General features: G+C 44.4%; 1 protein-coding gene across 3 annotated transcripts in view; it reads right to left on the bottom strand.

The window, feature by feature from the left end:
• EYA2 (EYA transcriptional coactivator and phosphatase 2) overlaps window positions 1-15,629 on the bottom strand; it is a 262,825-nt gene that overhangs the window by 140,163 nt on the left and 107,033 nt on the right. For all 3 annotated transcript variants that reach the window (XM_072801322.1, XM_072801321.1, XM_072801324.1), the window contains one exon: window positions 15,385-15,501. In XM_072801322.1, the coding sequence (XP_072657423.1) occupies window positions 15,385-15,501 (117 nt within the window). The remainder of the gene's footprint in view (window positions 1-15,384; window positions 15,502-15,629) is intronic.

Here is a 15,629-nt window from a genome sequence, read left to right as displayed (position 1 = left end):
GCAAACTAGATCAACCTCCCTGTTTAAAACCCCCCAATGGCTGCCTGGTGCTCTCAAGACAAAATCCAAATTCCTTCACTTGGCCACAGGGCTCTGTGAGGTCCTCCCTCCTCATCTTCAGGTCTCCGCTCTCCTCATGTATGAGCCTGAGCCGCCTGGCCTCCTGTCGGCAGGAACACTCCTGACAAAGGACTGCTTGCCTTAATTTACATGTACCAGCTCTGTTGTCACCTCCTCCGAGAACCTGCCCTGCTCCCCCTCAACCCCACCAGGATCCTCCTTCCCCAGACCCTCTCTGCACCACATCTCCCCCCTCATTCTCCTCAGAGTGCTCGCCACAACCATGTGCTCATTTCCTTGTTCACCATCTATAACGGACTGAATTCTGTCCCCCTCCCAGTGCCCCCCCATTCATATGTTGAAGCCTTACACCCCCTTCCCCCCGCAAATGGGACTGTATTTGGAGATGGGGCCTCCAGGGAGGTAATTAAGGTTAAAGGAGATCATAAGGGTGGGGCTTTAATCCTATAGGACTGGTGTCCTTACAAGAATGGAAAGAGGTCCTGGGGATGGCCTTCCCTCCTGTCACGTGAGGATGCAGTGAGAAGGTGGCTGTCCTCATGCCAGGAAGACAGTGCTCCCCAGAAACCGAAATCTGTAGTCTGGGGGCTTCTCAGCCTCCAGAATTGTGAGCAAATTAATGTCTGTTGTCTCGGCACCCCCAGTCCATAGGATTTTGTTATAGAAACTTCAGGAGACTAACGTGCAGTCTGTACCCTCTTAGTGGGATATGATTCCATTAAGGCAGAGCTCAATTGTCAGCTCAGGGCTGGGTGGCCCGCACCTAGCACACTGCCTGGAACAGAGCTCGTGAATGCTTGTTGAGTGAATGACAGATGGTTTTTCCTACACATATAGACACTTTTCCCCTTGCCTGTACCTGCTGCCTCATAAACCAATGGTTCTCAAGGCCACTGTAGTCCCCCTGGGGGGTGCTTGGAAATTTGTGGAGATGCTTTTATTGTGGACATTAATGGTATTTAGTGGGTAGGTGACGGGGTGCCAGATGTTCTGTAATGTATAGAATAATCCAGCAAAATGAAGATTTTTCCCTATTCCCATCTGGCCTTGCAATGTCCCACCAGGCATTCACACAGGTGAAGACCTGGCTTTAATGATCTGCTCCTACAACACAGGGGTCAGCGAACTATAGCCCGAGGCCAAATCCAGCCCACCACCTGTTTGCAGAAATAATATTTTATTGGAAAACAGCCTTGCCCATTCATTTCATATTATCCATGGCTACTTTCAAGCTATAATGGCAGAGTTACAAGTCATTAGCACACAGACGTAAGGCCCACAAAATCTAAAATATTTGCTATCTGGATCTTTTGCAGAAAAGGTTTGCTAACACCAATCCTAATACATCAGGCCATTCCACACATACAAAGGATTTTTTTTTCCCCAGGATTTTCACATCTGTTAAAACCTGCAGGAAAGCTACTGTAGCGCGGTCAACTGGAACTATACCATGCTGTAACATCTTTGATTATTTTTAATGTCTTTGAGTATTTTTAATGGAATGTCTAACAGTATTCGGTTACATACTGCAGAAAACAACAACAGAACGGCTCTCCCCTCACAGACCCCACTGCCTTCCGGGGGAAGCTGGGTTTGAAAGTGAGGCTCCTTCCCTGGGCTGGGAGAGACAGACCAGGAGCTTCCTGTCTGTAACAGGCCGCTTGCTGGACACGGGGCAGGCCAGCCTGGCTCCCCCTCCCTGGCCCCCCATGTACCTCTGGCTTGTTCCCCATGTCCACTCCATTAGCACCTGCTGACAATTTCACATGCAAAATACATGGAGGATCTGAGCAGGTCTCCCCCATCACCCCTACGCCAAGCCCCCATCCTCTCTGGCTTGGAAGACTGCAGGTGTCTCCTCACTGGTCTCATCCTTCGTTTTGCTCCCACAGCCCATTCTCACCTCAAGGTGCCCAGAGGAAGCCTGTTAAAACTAAGACCTATCAGGTCACCCTCTTGCTCAAACCCCTCCACTGCCTGGTCTTGGAGCAAAAGCCAAAGTTCTTTTCCTGACCTGCTGGGCCCTCATCGCCCCCACCATCCCCCTACTCACCGGACCCCAGCCACGTGGCCATTCTGACATCAGGTGCATGCGGCCTGGACTGCTCTTCCACTACACACGGCCCCTCCTTCACCTTCCCCAGACCTCCGCTCTACTCTGCTTCCAAGAAGCCTTCCTTGATTACTGTTTCAAAAGACATCATAAGCCCAGCACTTGCTTCTTTAGTTTTCCCCTTAATTCGTATCCCCCTCTAACATACTGTATAACTTGTTTTTCTTACTTATTATGTCTCCTACCACAGAACGTCAGCCTCAGGAGGGCTGAGACTTCATCTGTTTTGTTCTGTTGTGCCATCAATTGTTCATTGTCTGCTCCCCCCAACCCCAGGCTGGAAGCGCTGTGGGGGCAGAGACATCTGTCCTGCTCACCTCTGCGTTCCCAGCACCTGGCGAGCTGCCTGGCCCAGAAAGATCCTCCAAGAACACCTGCTGCAATCATGGCCATGTGAAGGCACGAGCCGGTGTCCCCCACAAGCTCTCGGCTCCACAGGTAGGCCCCGAGGGCAGCTTCCTACGCCCTCAGTTCTGTAGCTCTGTCTTGAAAATCCCTCTTCTGGTAGAGGCAAGAGGTGAAGGAAGTGGAGCGTCTCCAAAAGATACATAATAGTAACAACAGCAGCAAAAAGTTCCAAGCTCTGGGCTTTTCCACTTCTGCTTTTGTGTGTCTGAAAAACTGACCATCTTCATCAGCTTGGGCTTTCATGACAAAAATACCAGGAACTGGTTGGTTTAAGCAGTAAACATTTGTTTCTTACAGTTCTGGAAGGGGGAGAGCCCAAAATCAGCGTGCTGACTGGTCTGGTTCCTCATGAGAGCCCTCCCCCTGGCTTGCAGATGGCCACCTTCTCGCCATGCCCTCACACGGCCTCTCCTCAGGGTGCAGGGGAGGGGGAGACAGACCTCCCTCTTCCTCTTCTCATTAGACACTAATCTCATCAGGAGGGCCCCATCCTCTTGGCTCATCTACCACTAACTGCCTGCCAAAGGCAGCAACTCCAAATACTGTCACATCAGGGGTCAGAGCTTCAACAAATGGATTTTAGGGGGACATGAACATACACATTCTGTAACACCTGCTAAGTACCCTCCCTTAATCCCATCATGAACCAGGAGAGTTGGCTTTTAATGATCTCTAAGTTCTATGGCCTGATATGGTGGCCACTGGTTATATTTACAGAAGTGATAAGATTAAATGACAAAAACTTCAGTTCCTCAGTTGTGTGAGCCAATGCTCAACAGCCATGCATGGCTAGTGGCCACCGCACTGGGCAGCAGGGATGGAGAACATTTCCATCATCTTGGGAAGTCTATAGGCCAGCACGCCTTCATGGATCGTTGTTCATGAAACTCCCTCCTGACTCCCCAAAGCATGCCTCATCACCCCCACTGCTTTCATCTATCATCTACAGTGGTGTTTGGGGATGGGGGTGACAAAATAAATCGTGTTATGTGACCAAAGGAAAAGAGTATCCATTTAAACTCTATATGCCCTAAATCCGGAAGACTTTAGTGCAAGCAGGAGGCAGCAAGTCTGCCAACGCCTGTGAGGGTGATGAGAAGGTGACCGCCAGGGTGGAGGTGCCGCATGGCGCAAGAGTGCTGACAGGTATCGGGAAACCTCACCCATTTCGTCGTGTGCAGAAAAGTTGCTGATTCACACCAAGAAACCTGACCGCAGGCCAGGAACCCACTGAATGCCAAGCCTGGCTCCTGTCTCGACTGACAAAGTGAGACCAGGCGGACTTGGTCTGCTCAAGACTGGCTGGGCTGTGACAGCCTAAAAACAGCCCAGCTGCTGCCAAGAAGAAATGGGGAAATAACCCCACTTCACCAAGGGGAGGCCATGGGGCTCCAGCTCAGCTATAATTGTTAGGAGTTAACTGGAGATTTAGGGAGTCAGGGCCAGGGTCCCCAACAAGAAAGCTAAAAAGCAAGGACAGCTGGGACAAAATCGCCCTAGCATCCTGTTTTTACAACTCAGACAGGACCACAGTAGCATCCTGTCTAGCAGCCTCCGTAGGAGTGACTATCCTTCTGTAAAACATGCTGAAACAAAACAATTAACCATCAAACACTGGTCACTATCACAAGTTGAGGCAGTTAGTCTCCAAATGTTAGCCTGAAAGACCATCAACACATAAACAATAACCCAATAGGTAACAGGGAGCATGATCAAAGCCCCGATTGGCACATCTTAGCAATGTGCCCCTAATCCACAGGGGGCCCACACTAAGGATGCTTATGATAGTTCCTAGAAAGAACTTATAAAATATCCTAGAGTTGAATGCCAAAATGGCAACCTCCTGGGCCCCTTCCCTCTCTGGGAGCTTTGTACTATTGCTCTATGAACTTTGCTTTGCTGCCCACTCCTCTTCCTCAGGTCCACCTCTTCATTCTTCCAAGTGATGTGACCAAGAACCACAGACACTAAACCGCACCCATCACTCGAGTGTTCTGGGACATGCCTCACTCATGAACAAGTCGGAGGTGGAGGTGGAAGGGGGTAATCTTTCTGGCTCCCCAAGTAGCCACCTGGCTGGTAATTTTCTCCGTGTATCTCTTAGGACCTGTGGTTCAGTTAAGAAAATATGGAACCAGATTGCAAGATGGAAGCATGAAGACCAGCCTTCTACATGAGGTATTTTTATTAAAGAGAGTGTTTAAATCAGTTTGCCAATACTGAAAAAGAGTAAGATTTCACACATCATGCTGAGCAAAGTAAGTCAACCAGAGAAAGACAGTTATCATATGGTTTCACTCATATGTGGAATATAAGAAACAGTACAGAGGATCATAGGGGAAGGGAGGGAAAACTGAATGGGAAGTCATCAGAGAGAGAGACAAATCATGAGAGACTCAACTTTAGGAAACAAACTGAGTGTTGCTGGAGGGGAGTTGCGTGGGGGCCTTGGGTAACTGTGACAGGCGTTAAGGAGGGGACGTGATGTGACGAGCACTGGGTGTTATACACAACTGATGAATTACTGAACACAACATCTGAAACTAATGATGTTCTATATGTTGGCTAATTGAATTTAAATTGAAAAATGAGATTTCACAGTAAAATACAACTTTGGGGATTACCTTGAAATATGGAAAGCTTTAGCCTCCCTAGGGCCCCATTCAAGTGTGGCAGCAATGGGCTAAAGCCCCGATGGGGGGTTGTGTGCCATAGGCCCCAGCACTCCTTGTAATGTCATACCTAACTCAATTCTCTTTCTTATTTAGAAGAATCACATCCCAGAGCAGGTTCAATCCACAGAACTGGAGAATCATTTTGAAAAGAGTAACAACTCATGTGTAATTTGAGACGTAAATGTTTCTTTTCAGTTTGCCATTTGTTTTTTTGTTTAGTTTGTTTGTTTTAGTTGTTTTGACTTTACTTCTCATGTTGTCTGCCATTGCCCCCCTCCCTCACAACCTATCTGTAGATAAACTTGCTCTCCTTTTGTTGATAGCTCTGCACTTCTTTTTTTTTTAATATTTTATTTATTTATTCATGAGAGACATGCAGAGAGAGAAGCAGGCTCCATGCAGGGAGCCTGATGCGGGACTCGACCCTGGGGTCTCCAGGATCACACCTTGGGCCGAAAGCAGAGCTAAACTGCTGAGCCACCCAGGCTGCCCTAGCTCAGCACTTCTAAGTCACGGTCAGAAAAGCCTTTTCTACTCTAGAGTTATATAAATTTTTCTTATTTTCATTCTAATTCTTCTATGATTTTACTTTTGACATTTAAACATTGATCCAACAGGGGAGGTAGGTAAGGGATGGGCTAAATGGGTGATGGGTATTAAGGAGGGCACTTGTGTTGAGCACTAGGTTTATATGAAAGTGATGAATCACTAAATTCTACTCCTGAACCAATATTATGTTATATGTTAACTAACTGGAATTTAAATAAAAATTTGAAGAAAAAAATAAACTGTTGATCCATTTGGATTTTTTTCTAGTATATAGTAAAAGGAATGGATTTTTTATCCCTCCAGATAGCTAACGAGTTGTTGCAACATGATTCATTGAATCTTCCGTCTTTTCCCAGTGACATGCCATCTGCCCCATGTACAAAATTCCCGGATATGTTTTGTCTCTTTCTGGATGTCATGCTCCCCAATATTGGTCAATCAGTCTATTCACGTACCCAAAGCAAGGTGTTTTGATTACTGAAGTTTTATAATATGCTTAAATGTTGGTATGCCTGGCACCTCATTGCTCTTCTTTTGCATAATGTCTCAGATCTAATATCCTAGTTCACAGAAAAGTAACCACAAATTGGCTAAAGATCAGAAAAGATGCTCAACCTCATAAAACACACAAATTATAATTATACTGAGAATCTGTTTTCTTTTTCATGCATAAGATTGGAAAAAACAGCCAATAACTAGATGACGTTCGGTTGGCCAGACAGGCACTCTCAGACACTGCTGGTGGGAGTTTAAATGAGGAGTATCCCTATGGAGGGTAACTTGGAGATATCTACCAACTTTAAATATGGACTTTCCCTTCCACCCAAAATTTCACTTCTGCACAAAACCTGCCCTTCAGATGTATTTGCAGGAAAACAAAATGATACAGAGGGTTATTCATAGCCATATTGGTAGTTATTGTAAACACCCAATGAGGAACTGATTAAATCACTTACAGCACATCATTCAATGGAATAATAGGCATCTGTGAAAACAAAGAGGAGGCTTTTTCTATGCATTAACTTAGAAAGCTCTTCAATATATATAGCTAAATGAAGAAAGCAAAATGCAGAAGACTGTGTACGTATATTACCTATGAAAATAAGGATATATACAAGTGTTCCTTCCATAGTGTGATAAAGCCTTCCTGAAAGGCCATTTGTTGTGCAAAACTGTGCACTAAAATAATAGCGCTTATTGGAAAAAGTAGGGTCAAGGGCAGACTTTTCAAGAGGAATGAAACTTTGTAATCAGAGCATTGACAAAAGCAATAATAATTTCAATAAAAAGAATAATAGAGAAGTGCTACACTAGAGGACATAGTTTTAAAAAGGAAGTGAAAGTATTTTGATGGAAAGGTATATGAGGACAGTGGAGGTGCTGAATTATGGAAACCAGGGCAAAATGCACCAAAGATTGGGGAAATTGTAAAATAAATTCTTCAAAACCAGAGCATGTGGCCAGACTGAGGTCAAAGTACACACGGCACCAGAGACAGAACTGTATTTCTCTAAGGCTTGCTACCTTTACCCATTATGTATTTTGCACTCAGCTGCTATTATCACATGTGCTGGGAAAAATGCAAACAAACAATGCAGCTGTATTTCCACTTCTGGCCAAGATTGAGTCACATGTACTGGATTTTTCCTCCCATGTGAAATGGTTTAAAAACTAGATTCCCAAGACATTGGGCATCAGACAATGAAAGATAGCAATCCTTGAATGCAGGGAAATGAGGGGTGAGCCATGTGACTGCCCCAGGTGGCGGGTTTCTGATAAAGGGTACCCAGATAGCACCCACTATCTCTTTAAGCTGAACAGATGGAGCTGCAAGTCCAAGGAAGCCAAAGTAATGGGTAGGATTCGCAGAGCAGAGTAGTACTAGTAGACAGAGCTGCACTGTGAGAGTGCTCTGGACATTTGCAGACATCTCCCCTCGGATGCCCACTTGTGTACTGATAAGCCTGGGAGTAAATTACCAAGGCTGGAGGAGAAACACTTGAAAAGATGAGAAGGAACAATCCTCAGCTCTCACAACAGAGTTGCAAATAGTTCTTACCCCTGTCAGCCAAGTGGAGAAACCTCATAACTCATGGGGCATTGGACAGAACACTCACAAAGGCTTCCTCAGTAGTGGGAAAATTTTGTTAGGTCCAGAAAGATCTGGACCAAGTGTTTCTCTGCTCTATTTAACAAAGCTGAAAGCAAGACTAGAGAGGATAAAACTGTTTCTATGTACCTTAACTGCATCCCAGAACAGAGCTCAAGAATATTCATAAAAATATAAAAATATCCAGCATCCAACAAGGTAAAAATCTCAATGTCTGCCATATAATCAAAACTTATCACGTGTGCAAAGTTAGCAGGAAATATGACCTATAACAAGGAGAAAAATCAATGAATAAAACCCCTCAGAAATGACACAGATGGCAGAACTAGCAAACACTTTAAGACAGTTACTATACTATTCTCTCTGTTCAAAGAGCCACAAGAGAAACTGGACATGTTAACTAGAGGCGTGGAAGGTTAAAAAAAGAAATAGAGAAAAAAAAAAAAAAGAAATAGACCCAAATCAAACACCTGAAGATGGAAAAAAAATGTCCTGAGTATAATTCACAGTAGATCAGATACTATAGAAGAAAAGGTTAGTGAACTTGAAGATATGGTGGGGAGGAAATATTTGAAGAAATAATGCCAAAATGTTTCCAAATTTGATAAAAAACACTCACAGATCGAGAATCTCAAAGAATCCAAAGCACTAGAATCATGAAGAAAATGACACCAATGCATCAGAAATGAAATTGCTTAAACCCAGTGAGGAGAAAATCTGAAAAGCAAACGAACTAATGCAACTTCAGAAGTATCATGAAAATAGAATTGACATCATTTCTTATTTATGAATCACGTATGAGCTAATTCTTGTTAAATAAACATGCAGTCTAATTACTATGTTTGTGTTTGCTTATCCTTGCAAAAAAACCCAATTCTGGATGGATTCATAAGAACCTAGTATAAATGGTTAACCACCGGGACTTTGGAAAGTGAGTGGATGTGAGATAAGGATGGAAGAGATGTCTACAGATGTTTAAACTAGGTAAATGCATAAACTGCTCAAAAAATAATATAAAGGAAGAGTAATTTTAAGTGTATCTTTTTTCCCTTGTTACAAAAGAAAATATATTGGTGGGAGGGGAAAATAGGGAGTGATGGCTAATGTGCATGGGGTTTCATTCTGGGGTTATGATATAATGATTTATAAGAAATGTATATTTGATCATTCGGGCGACCAAAATATAATTCTCAGATATATGTGGTCTTCATCCACAGTTTCTGAAAATGCTTCAGAGTGCTTAAGGTGAAATGGGTGTCTTGCTATTCATGGAGGTGACTTTTGGACCTACCTAAGGGTGGGAGCTGGTCACCAGAAGGACCACCCATGTGATTAAAGGGCTGGAACTTTCAGTCCTACCCATGACCTCTGGGGAGCGCAGGGGTCCGGAAGTTGAATCAGCCAAGGGTGAAGGACTTAGCCAGTCATTACTACATAATGAAGCCTCCATAAAAACCCAAGAGAGCAGCTTTTTGTCAGAGAGGTTCCATGCTTGGGGAACCAGAATGTTCCCATATGTCACATAGCCAGGCCCCATGAGGACAGAAGCTCCTTTGTCTAGTACTTTGCCCTACATAGCTATTCATCTGGCTATTTATTCATATCCTTTAATAAACTGCTAAATGTAAGTAAGTGGTTCCCTGATTTCTGTGAGCCAATCTAGCAAATTAACTGAACCTAAGTGGGTGGGGGTGGGGTCACTGGAAGCTCCAATCTATAGTCAGTTGGTCACAAGGACTTATGCCTGGCATCTGAAGGGAGGGTGGGGCAACCTTGCAGGGCTGAGCCTTTAACCTGTAGAATGTGATGCTGTCTCCAGGTAGGCAGAAGCAGAATTGAGTTGAATTCTCGGGTACTTTGTTGGTGTCTGAGAATTGCTTGCCAAGTGTGTGCAACTCCCCCACTGGATTTGGGTCCAGCAACCCTAAAGGAGGCATAACGACAATGTGGAATTAGAGAGTAGTGATGGTTGCCCAACCTTGTGAATATAGTAAAAGTACTGAATTGTATACTCTAAATGGATGAATTTTATGATACGTGAATTATATCTCAGCAAAAAAAAGTACATAAAAAAAAAATACCTGCATGCCCATTTTTTAAAAAAATCAGAGACTCAAACAATTTTAACACAGAAAGGGTTCCAAGGACCTTCACATCCAGGACTTCCCGCTGAGTATGGAGGAGTCATTTGTGGAGAAGGTGCCTATTCAGATCCGCCCAGAAAAACTAGCTACTGAATTCCATTCCTGAAGAGCCACAAGGTGTAACAAGCTGCAAAGGATCTGAAAAGTCCTGCAACAAATACATCTATTTAACTCTGTGCTGCTCACTATTTATCAAATGTATTTGATGCAGCTGACCAACTTTTTCAACCTTTTTATTTTTTCAGTGAGCATCTGTGAGCACCGAATTGTGAGATACACAACTCAAATGTTCAATGACTTGTCCAAAGTCACGTAGCTTTCTGGTGTCAGAAACTGTGCTGGACTTCACAAATCCCACACACACTGGCCCCTGAAATCTCTGGCTGAGTACACTGGCTTACAAACCCCTTTTGCTAGGCTTTTAATTTTCCAACACATCCATGAATCACATGCTTCCCATGTTCCTGAATGGCTCATGCTAGGTTCTGAGCTTTGGAATAAACACTATTAATGTTCCCTGGCCTTTGGTAAATATAAAAGGAATTCTGACAGAAGAGCTCTCCTACTATTTTAAAGCCCTTTGGAATGCAGATTTCACCGGAAGAGGAGTTTATGCTGTTGTGGAAGACTCAACAGTCTCAAATTCGTATTCCTCTTTTCTCTTACTAGGACTACTTAGCCAAAACTGAGAGTTCAGGAAATACAGGTGAGCTTGGGAAGAACACAGACCATCAGACCTGAAATTAGGGTAGTGGTACAGTTGTCTCTTGAATACCTGGGGGCTAGGGGGTGCCAAAAACAAGTGTAGTTGAAATTACGCCTATAACTTGTGACTCCCCAAGAATTTAACCATTACAGAGTATGCTTATCATGATGAAAAAAAATGATAAAAAGGGAACTACTCATAGTCCACAACGTCTTACCGTTAACAATTAACCTATATTTTGCATGTTGTATTTGCATAACCGTATTTTTATAACAAAGCTAAGAAAAGAAAATATTATTAAGAAAATCATGAGAACAGAAAATACATTTATAGGATTGTCCTGTATTTATCGAAAAAAAAAGTATAGGACCAGTATAGTTCAAACCCATGTTGTTCAAAAGTCAACTGTAATAGCTAATAACTACTTTGTTTGTGCCAGGCGCTGCTCTAAAGACTTCACATACATTAATTAACTCATTTAATTCCACTCCATGTGGAAGTACTATTGGCATCCTATTTTATAGGGTAAGAACCCGAGATTCCAAAAAGTAACTGGCTCAATGCCACAAGCTGGTACACTGTAGAACCAGGGAGTTCACTTAGCCTGACTTCAGGGTTACTGCTTTTAACACCTATGTCAATAAAAATAATAATAATAAATAAGAATAATAAAAAGAGCATCTAGTCTTTATGGACCTCCTCTGATGTGCCCAGGAATCATTCCATTTAGGCCTCCTGAGAGCCCCGTGAGGTCATCTCTCTTGCTGGGAAGCCAGTTCACAAATGAGGAAATGGGCACAGGGGCAAGTAAAGTGCCTCCTACAAGTTCATGGAGTATGTGGGACACAACCTGACTGCAGCCCAGGTGTGGGTTCTCCACCCCTCCGTGGCTCTGGCAAGTTCTTATAATACACTTTCAAAATGTTTTCTTCTTTTCTTTTTAATCTTTGGGGACATTTCTGCGAATAGCAGTGTTTCAGCAGGAGAAGTGAAAAGAAACAACAAAAAAATCAAACCCAGAAGAAATACATTTCAGTTATAAAAACCCTTGGGTGAACTTAAAAAAGGAAAATAAACAACTGAGCAAAGGCTGAATGAGCTCTGTGAATGTTTCTCTTTTACGTTTATTGTACATTTGGTGGAGGGGCAGTGTTATCCAAGCAGATACAGATCTCAAAGCAGGGCCTTAAGGGGCAATGACCCCGTGGAAGTTTCTGGAGTTTATGAGAGTAGGTAGAGGACGTAGGGGGAGGCGTCCCTGCTTATCTAATGCTTGCACTGTGACCTTCCACAAGCCACTCTGGCGGTGCCTCAGTTTACTCATCTGTAAAATGACCTGTAATATAATCCCTGCTTGGATTGTTTTTGCTCCTATGAAATTATGATTTTAATTCCTAGAGAGGAAAAAAGACTCATCCCAGTTTCTAAACATGGACCAATTTCACTCTATTAGTGTTTTCAGGTCCCCTCTTCATTCCCTTCCTTGTCTGAAAAACCATCTTCCATTCTGAAACACACACGGAGTAGTTTGAGAGTTGATTTCTCCTCTGGAACAACTTGGAAAAAAAGTTAATAGGAAGCACATGGGCAGGGTGTGTGAGCGTTCTGTGTTTGTGTTTGAAAAAAAAATACTTAGGGAAGAATATGTCAGGCTTGCAAAATGCCTGGGTTGTCTCAAGAGAAGTTTATGGCCATTAGCATCAGACTGAAGGTGGCTAATTGGGATAGAGTCCAGCTGTTGCCACAGCCCTTCTGGCCTCTCGGCCATGAGGACAATAAGAAAACCTGGATTATTCCCATGGTTGGGTGGCAATAGAGCAGTAGATGTTTTTTTGATTTGTGAAGGGCTGGTGGGGATTGAGTGGGGAGGAAGAGTGTGGGCCAGGTTTATCCATGGAGAATAGTCTTCTAGGTGGTTCTGTGAGGAAGGAAGGCAGGATGGTGTAGGGGGTTGTGTGCCTGGGCTCTGGAGTGCAACCGCCTGGCTTCAAATCCCACTGCCACAGCCATGTGACCCTAGGCATGTTACTCTGTCAATTTGTGCCTTGGCTTCTCTATCTGTAGGATGGGGATAATGATAGGACTGATGTCATAGGGCTATTGGGAGGATTAAAGGGAACAGTTTATGGTGTATACACAGCTTAGGATGCTATGCAGAGTCCTGAAGGAGTCCAGGAAATAGCACTTAGAGGAAACAGCACAGGTTCTGGAATTCTAGAAACCCACGTCTGAATCCCAGCTCTGAACATTTATTGGCTCTGTGATCTTGGGTGGTCACTTCCCCTCTCTGAGCCTCGTTTCTGTCATGTGTAAAGCAGAGGTGATGGTGCCCTTCTCAGGGAGCTGCTGTAAGAACCAGAGAAGAAATAACTTACTCTATACATACTGGTCTGAGCAGGGGTGGGGGTGGTTCCCACTTTGCTTTCAATCTCATCCTTCCCTACTCATTGCCTCCAGATTCATGATTCTCCTTTGGGAGAGCCTCCAGCTGCTCACATGACTGACTCCTCTTCACTCAGGTCTCCCTAACCACGTGGGTGACATCAACCACCACTCCCCTCCTCACTGCCCATCGCATTGCCCTGTCCAAATCTGTAATAATCTGTTTCTTTATTAATTGATTACTGTCTGCATCTCTCCACGAGGGATTGTTGATGGCTTCAAAGGGTGCCAGGCATAGAACTTGTACTCAATAATACACAGCGGAAGAATGATGGATGGAGAGCCACTCCTACATAACGGAATACACTTATTCTCCAAGGCCGGGGGAGGATGTCAGAATGGGGGAGGGTGGACTGTGCGTATGTTCAACCTCCACAGCCTTAGAAATCCTGAGGCAGGAAGTCCCATCTCTATTCACGGAGCTAGTAAACACTGGCTTGAGAGTGATCCGAATGCAAGCTCACTTTCAGGGTCTTCACAAGTCTTTATTATCAGTATTGGTGCCATAATTCACTTCCCACTTGAAGATGGATCCCCGCAGCTTGTACCCTGCAGTGTGAGTCAGAAAGGCCACTGCGGGGAGCCAGAGGTAACAGGAGAAGCAGAGAAGAGCATGCATGGGCTTTGGGTGAGACTGGCGGATGGGGTATCACCAGATCCCTAAGATGCTCATACGGTCGGTTTCTTGGCACATGGAGTAAAATCTAAACTCCTTGCTTTGATGTTGGGCAAATAAGTCATTCCCTCTATGCCTCAATTTCCCCTCCTATAAGATACCAGCACCCACACTTCGCCGTGAAGATTGTATAAGATGATCCACACAACACTGTGCGGCACGAGGTGAGTGTTCAGTCAATGTTAGCTGATGGTGTCGCCAACAAACTCTGATGCAGGCCTTTACGTGGAAGCCACTGCAAGAGCTGGGCATTTATGCTCATCAGTCCCTTTCTCTACACACACTCCTAAGACCATTTGCTCTCCCTTCACCATGTTTTTCCTTGAAAGGCTGCCATTCATATCCATCTTTATTCTTTCCTTAATTCTTTAATAAAAAATTTAAAAACATCAAGTGGTAATACTTGCGAATAGTTTTTTTTTTTTTTGAAGGAAAATACAATCACTCCTTAGCCCAGCCTTGTCATTACTCCTTCATTATCACATTATTATACTTTTCAGATCCTTGATGGTCAGTTTATACCAGCTTTTGTGAAGGGAAAAAGTACCAGGAGGAGGATCCAACAGATTACTGCCACCAGCCCTCTATTCCATACATCAGCCCCAACACACTCCCAGGGGTAGAACAGGAGGCCACAGAGTGGAAGTGGGCACAGAAGAATCCAGTAAGCCAGTTGCTTAAGGTATGTGGGGAAAGAGTAACTACATACTGGAGTTTACTTCCCAGAGGCCATCCTACAATGATGCCGAGCGCTGAACCTCCTGCCTGGAATTATAGCTTCTTCACCTGTTTGCCCCAAACTCCCACCAAGCTGGCATTTCTCTGGGTTTACAATGGACTTGCCTATTCCATCACACTTAAATCAAAGCCAGCTCCTACCCAGAGCCTCAGGACCCTGCATAATTTGGCTCTGTTCTCTAAGACTCTCTCCTCCCACATCTCCGGCCCCAGCTCCAGCCTTGCTGGTCTCCATTCTGTGCCTCAAACATAATCAAGACATTTCCCCCACATACAGCTTTTGCACGGGGTGTTCCCTCTGCCTGGAATACTCTTCCTCCAGGTCTGCACAGGGCTGTCTCCACCTCATTGTTTGGGTCTCTGTCCAATGTCATCTCTTCAGAGTCCTCCCTGATGACTCCATTCACAATTCCATATCTCACCATTCCTGACCCTTCAACGGCCCATCACTCTCTACCCCCAAACACCATGTTTGTTTGCTTCATGGCACTCAACCTCTTCCAAAATTAGCTGGTTTATTTGTTGCCTTGTTTATTATCAATCTCTCCCTCCTGCCATGTAATTGCCATGGGAGCAGATTTCATATCTATTCTGTTCTGTCTGCCGCTTTAGCTCCCTGAGATAGATTCTGGCACATAGTAGGTGCTCAATGAATCTGGCAAGTAAATGGATGAATGACTGGACACCTAACTTAGGCAGTGCCTTAGAGGTGGACAGGAAGGGGCCGCAGCACCACACTGACCGTGCATCTGGTAGGTGTATGGGCTCTGTCCAGTGGGTGGGGTGCTGAAGCTGGAGCCGTAGCTGAGGAATCCACTCTGGCTGGGGGAATGGTTCAAGCTGTCTTCTGTCTTGATGCCTTGGGAAAAGAAAAAGAAGCACCGGGGACACATGATTAGGATGCTTCCTTGTCACCTGCAGAAGAGCTACTGAGTCAAGACAGCACATAATTTTATCAGCTTCTAAACCAGGAGCTACAAGCTGGTG

The sequence above is a fragment of the Canis lupus genome, chromosome 26, assembly GCF_048164855.1.
Source record: "Canis lupus baileyi chromosome 26, mCanLup2.hap1, whole genome shotgun sequence".
In the NCBI taxonomy this organism is placed as follows: domain Eukaryota; kingdom Metazoa; phylum Chordata; class Mammalia; order Carnivora; family Canidae; genus Canis; species Canis lupus.
This window is presented reverse-complemented; position numbering and strand designations above follow the sequence as displayed.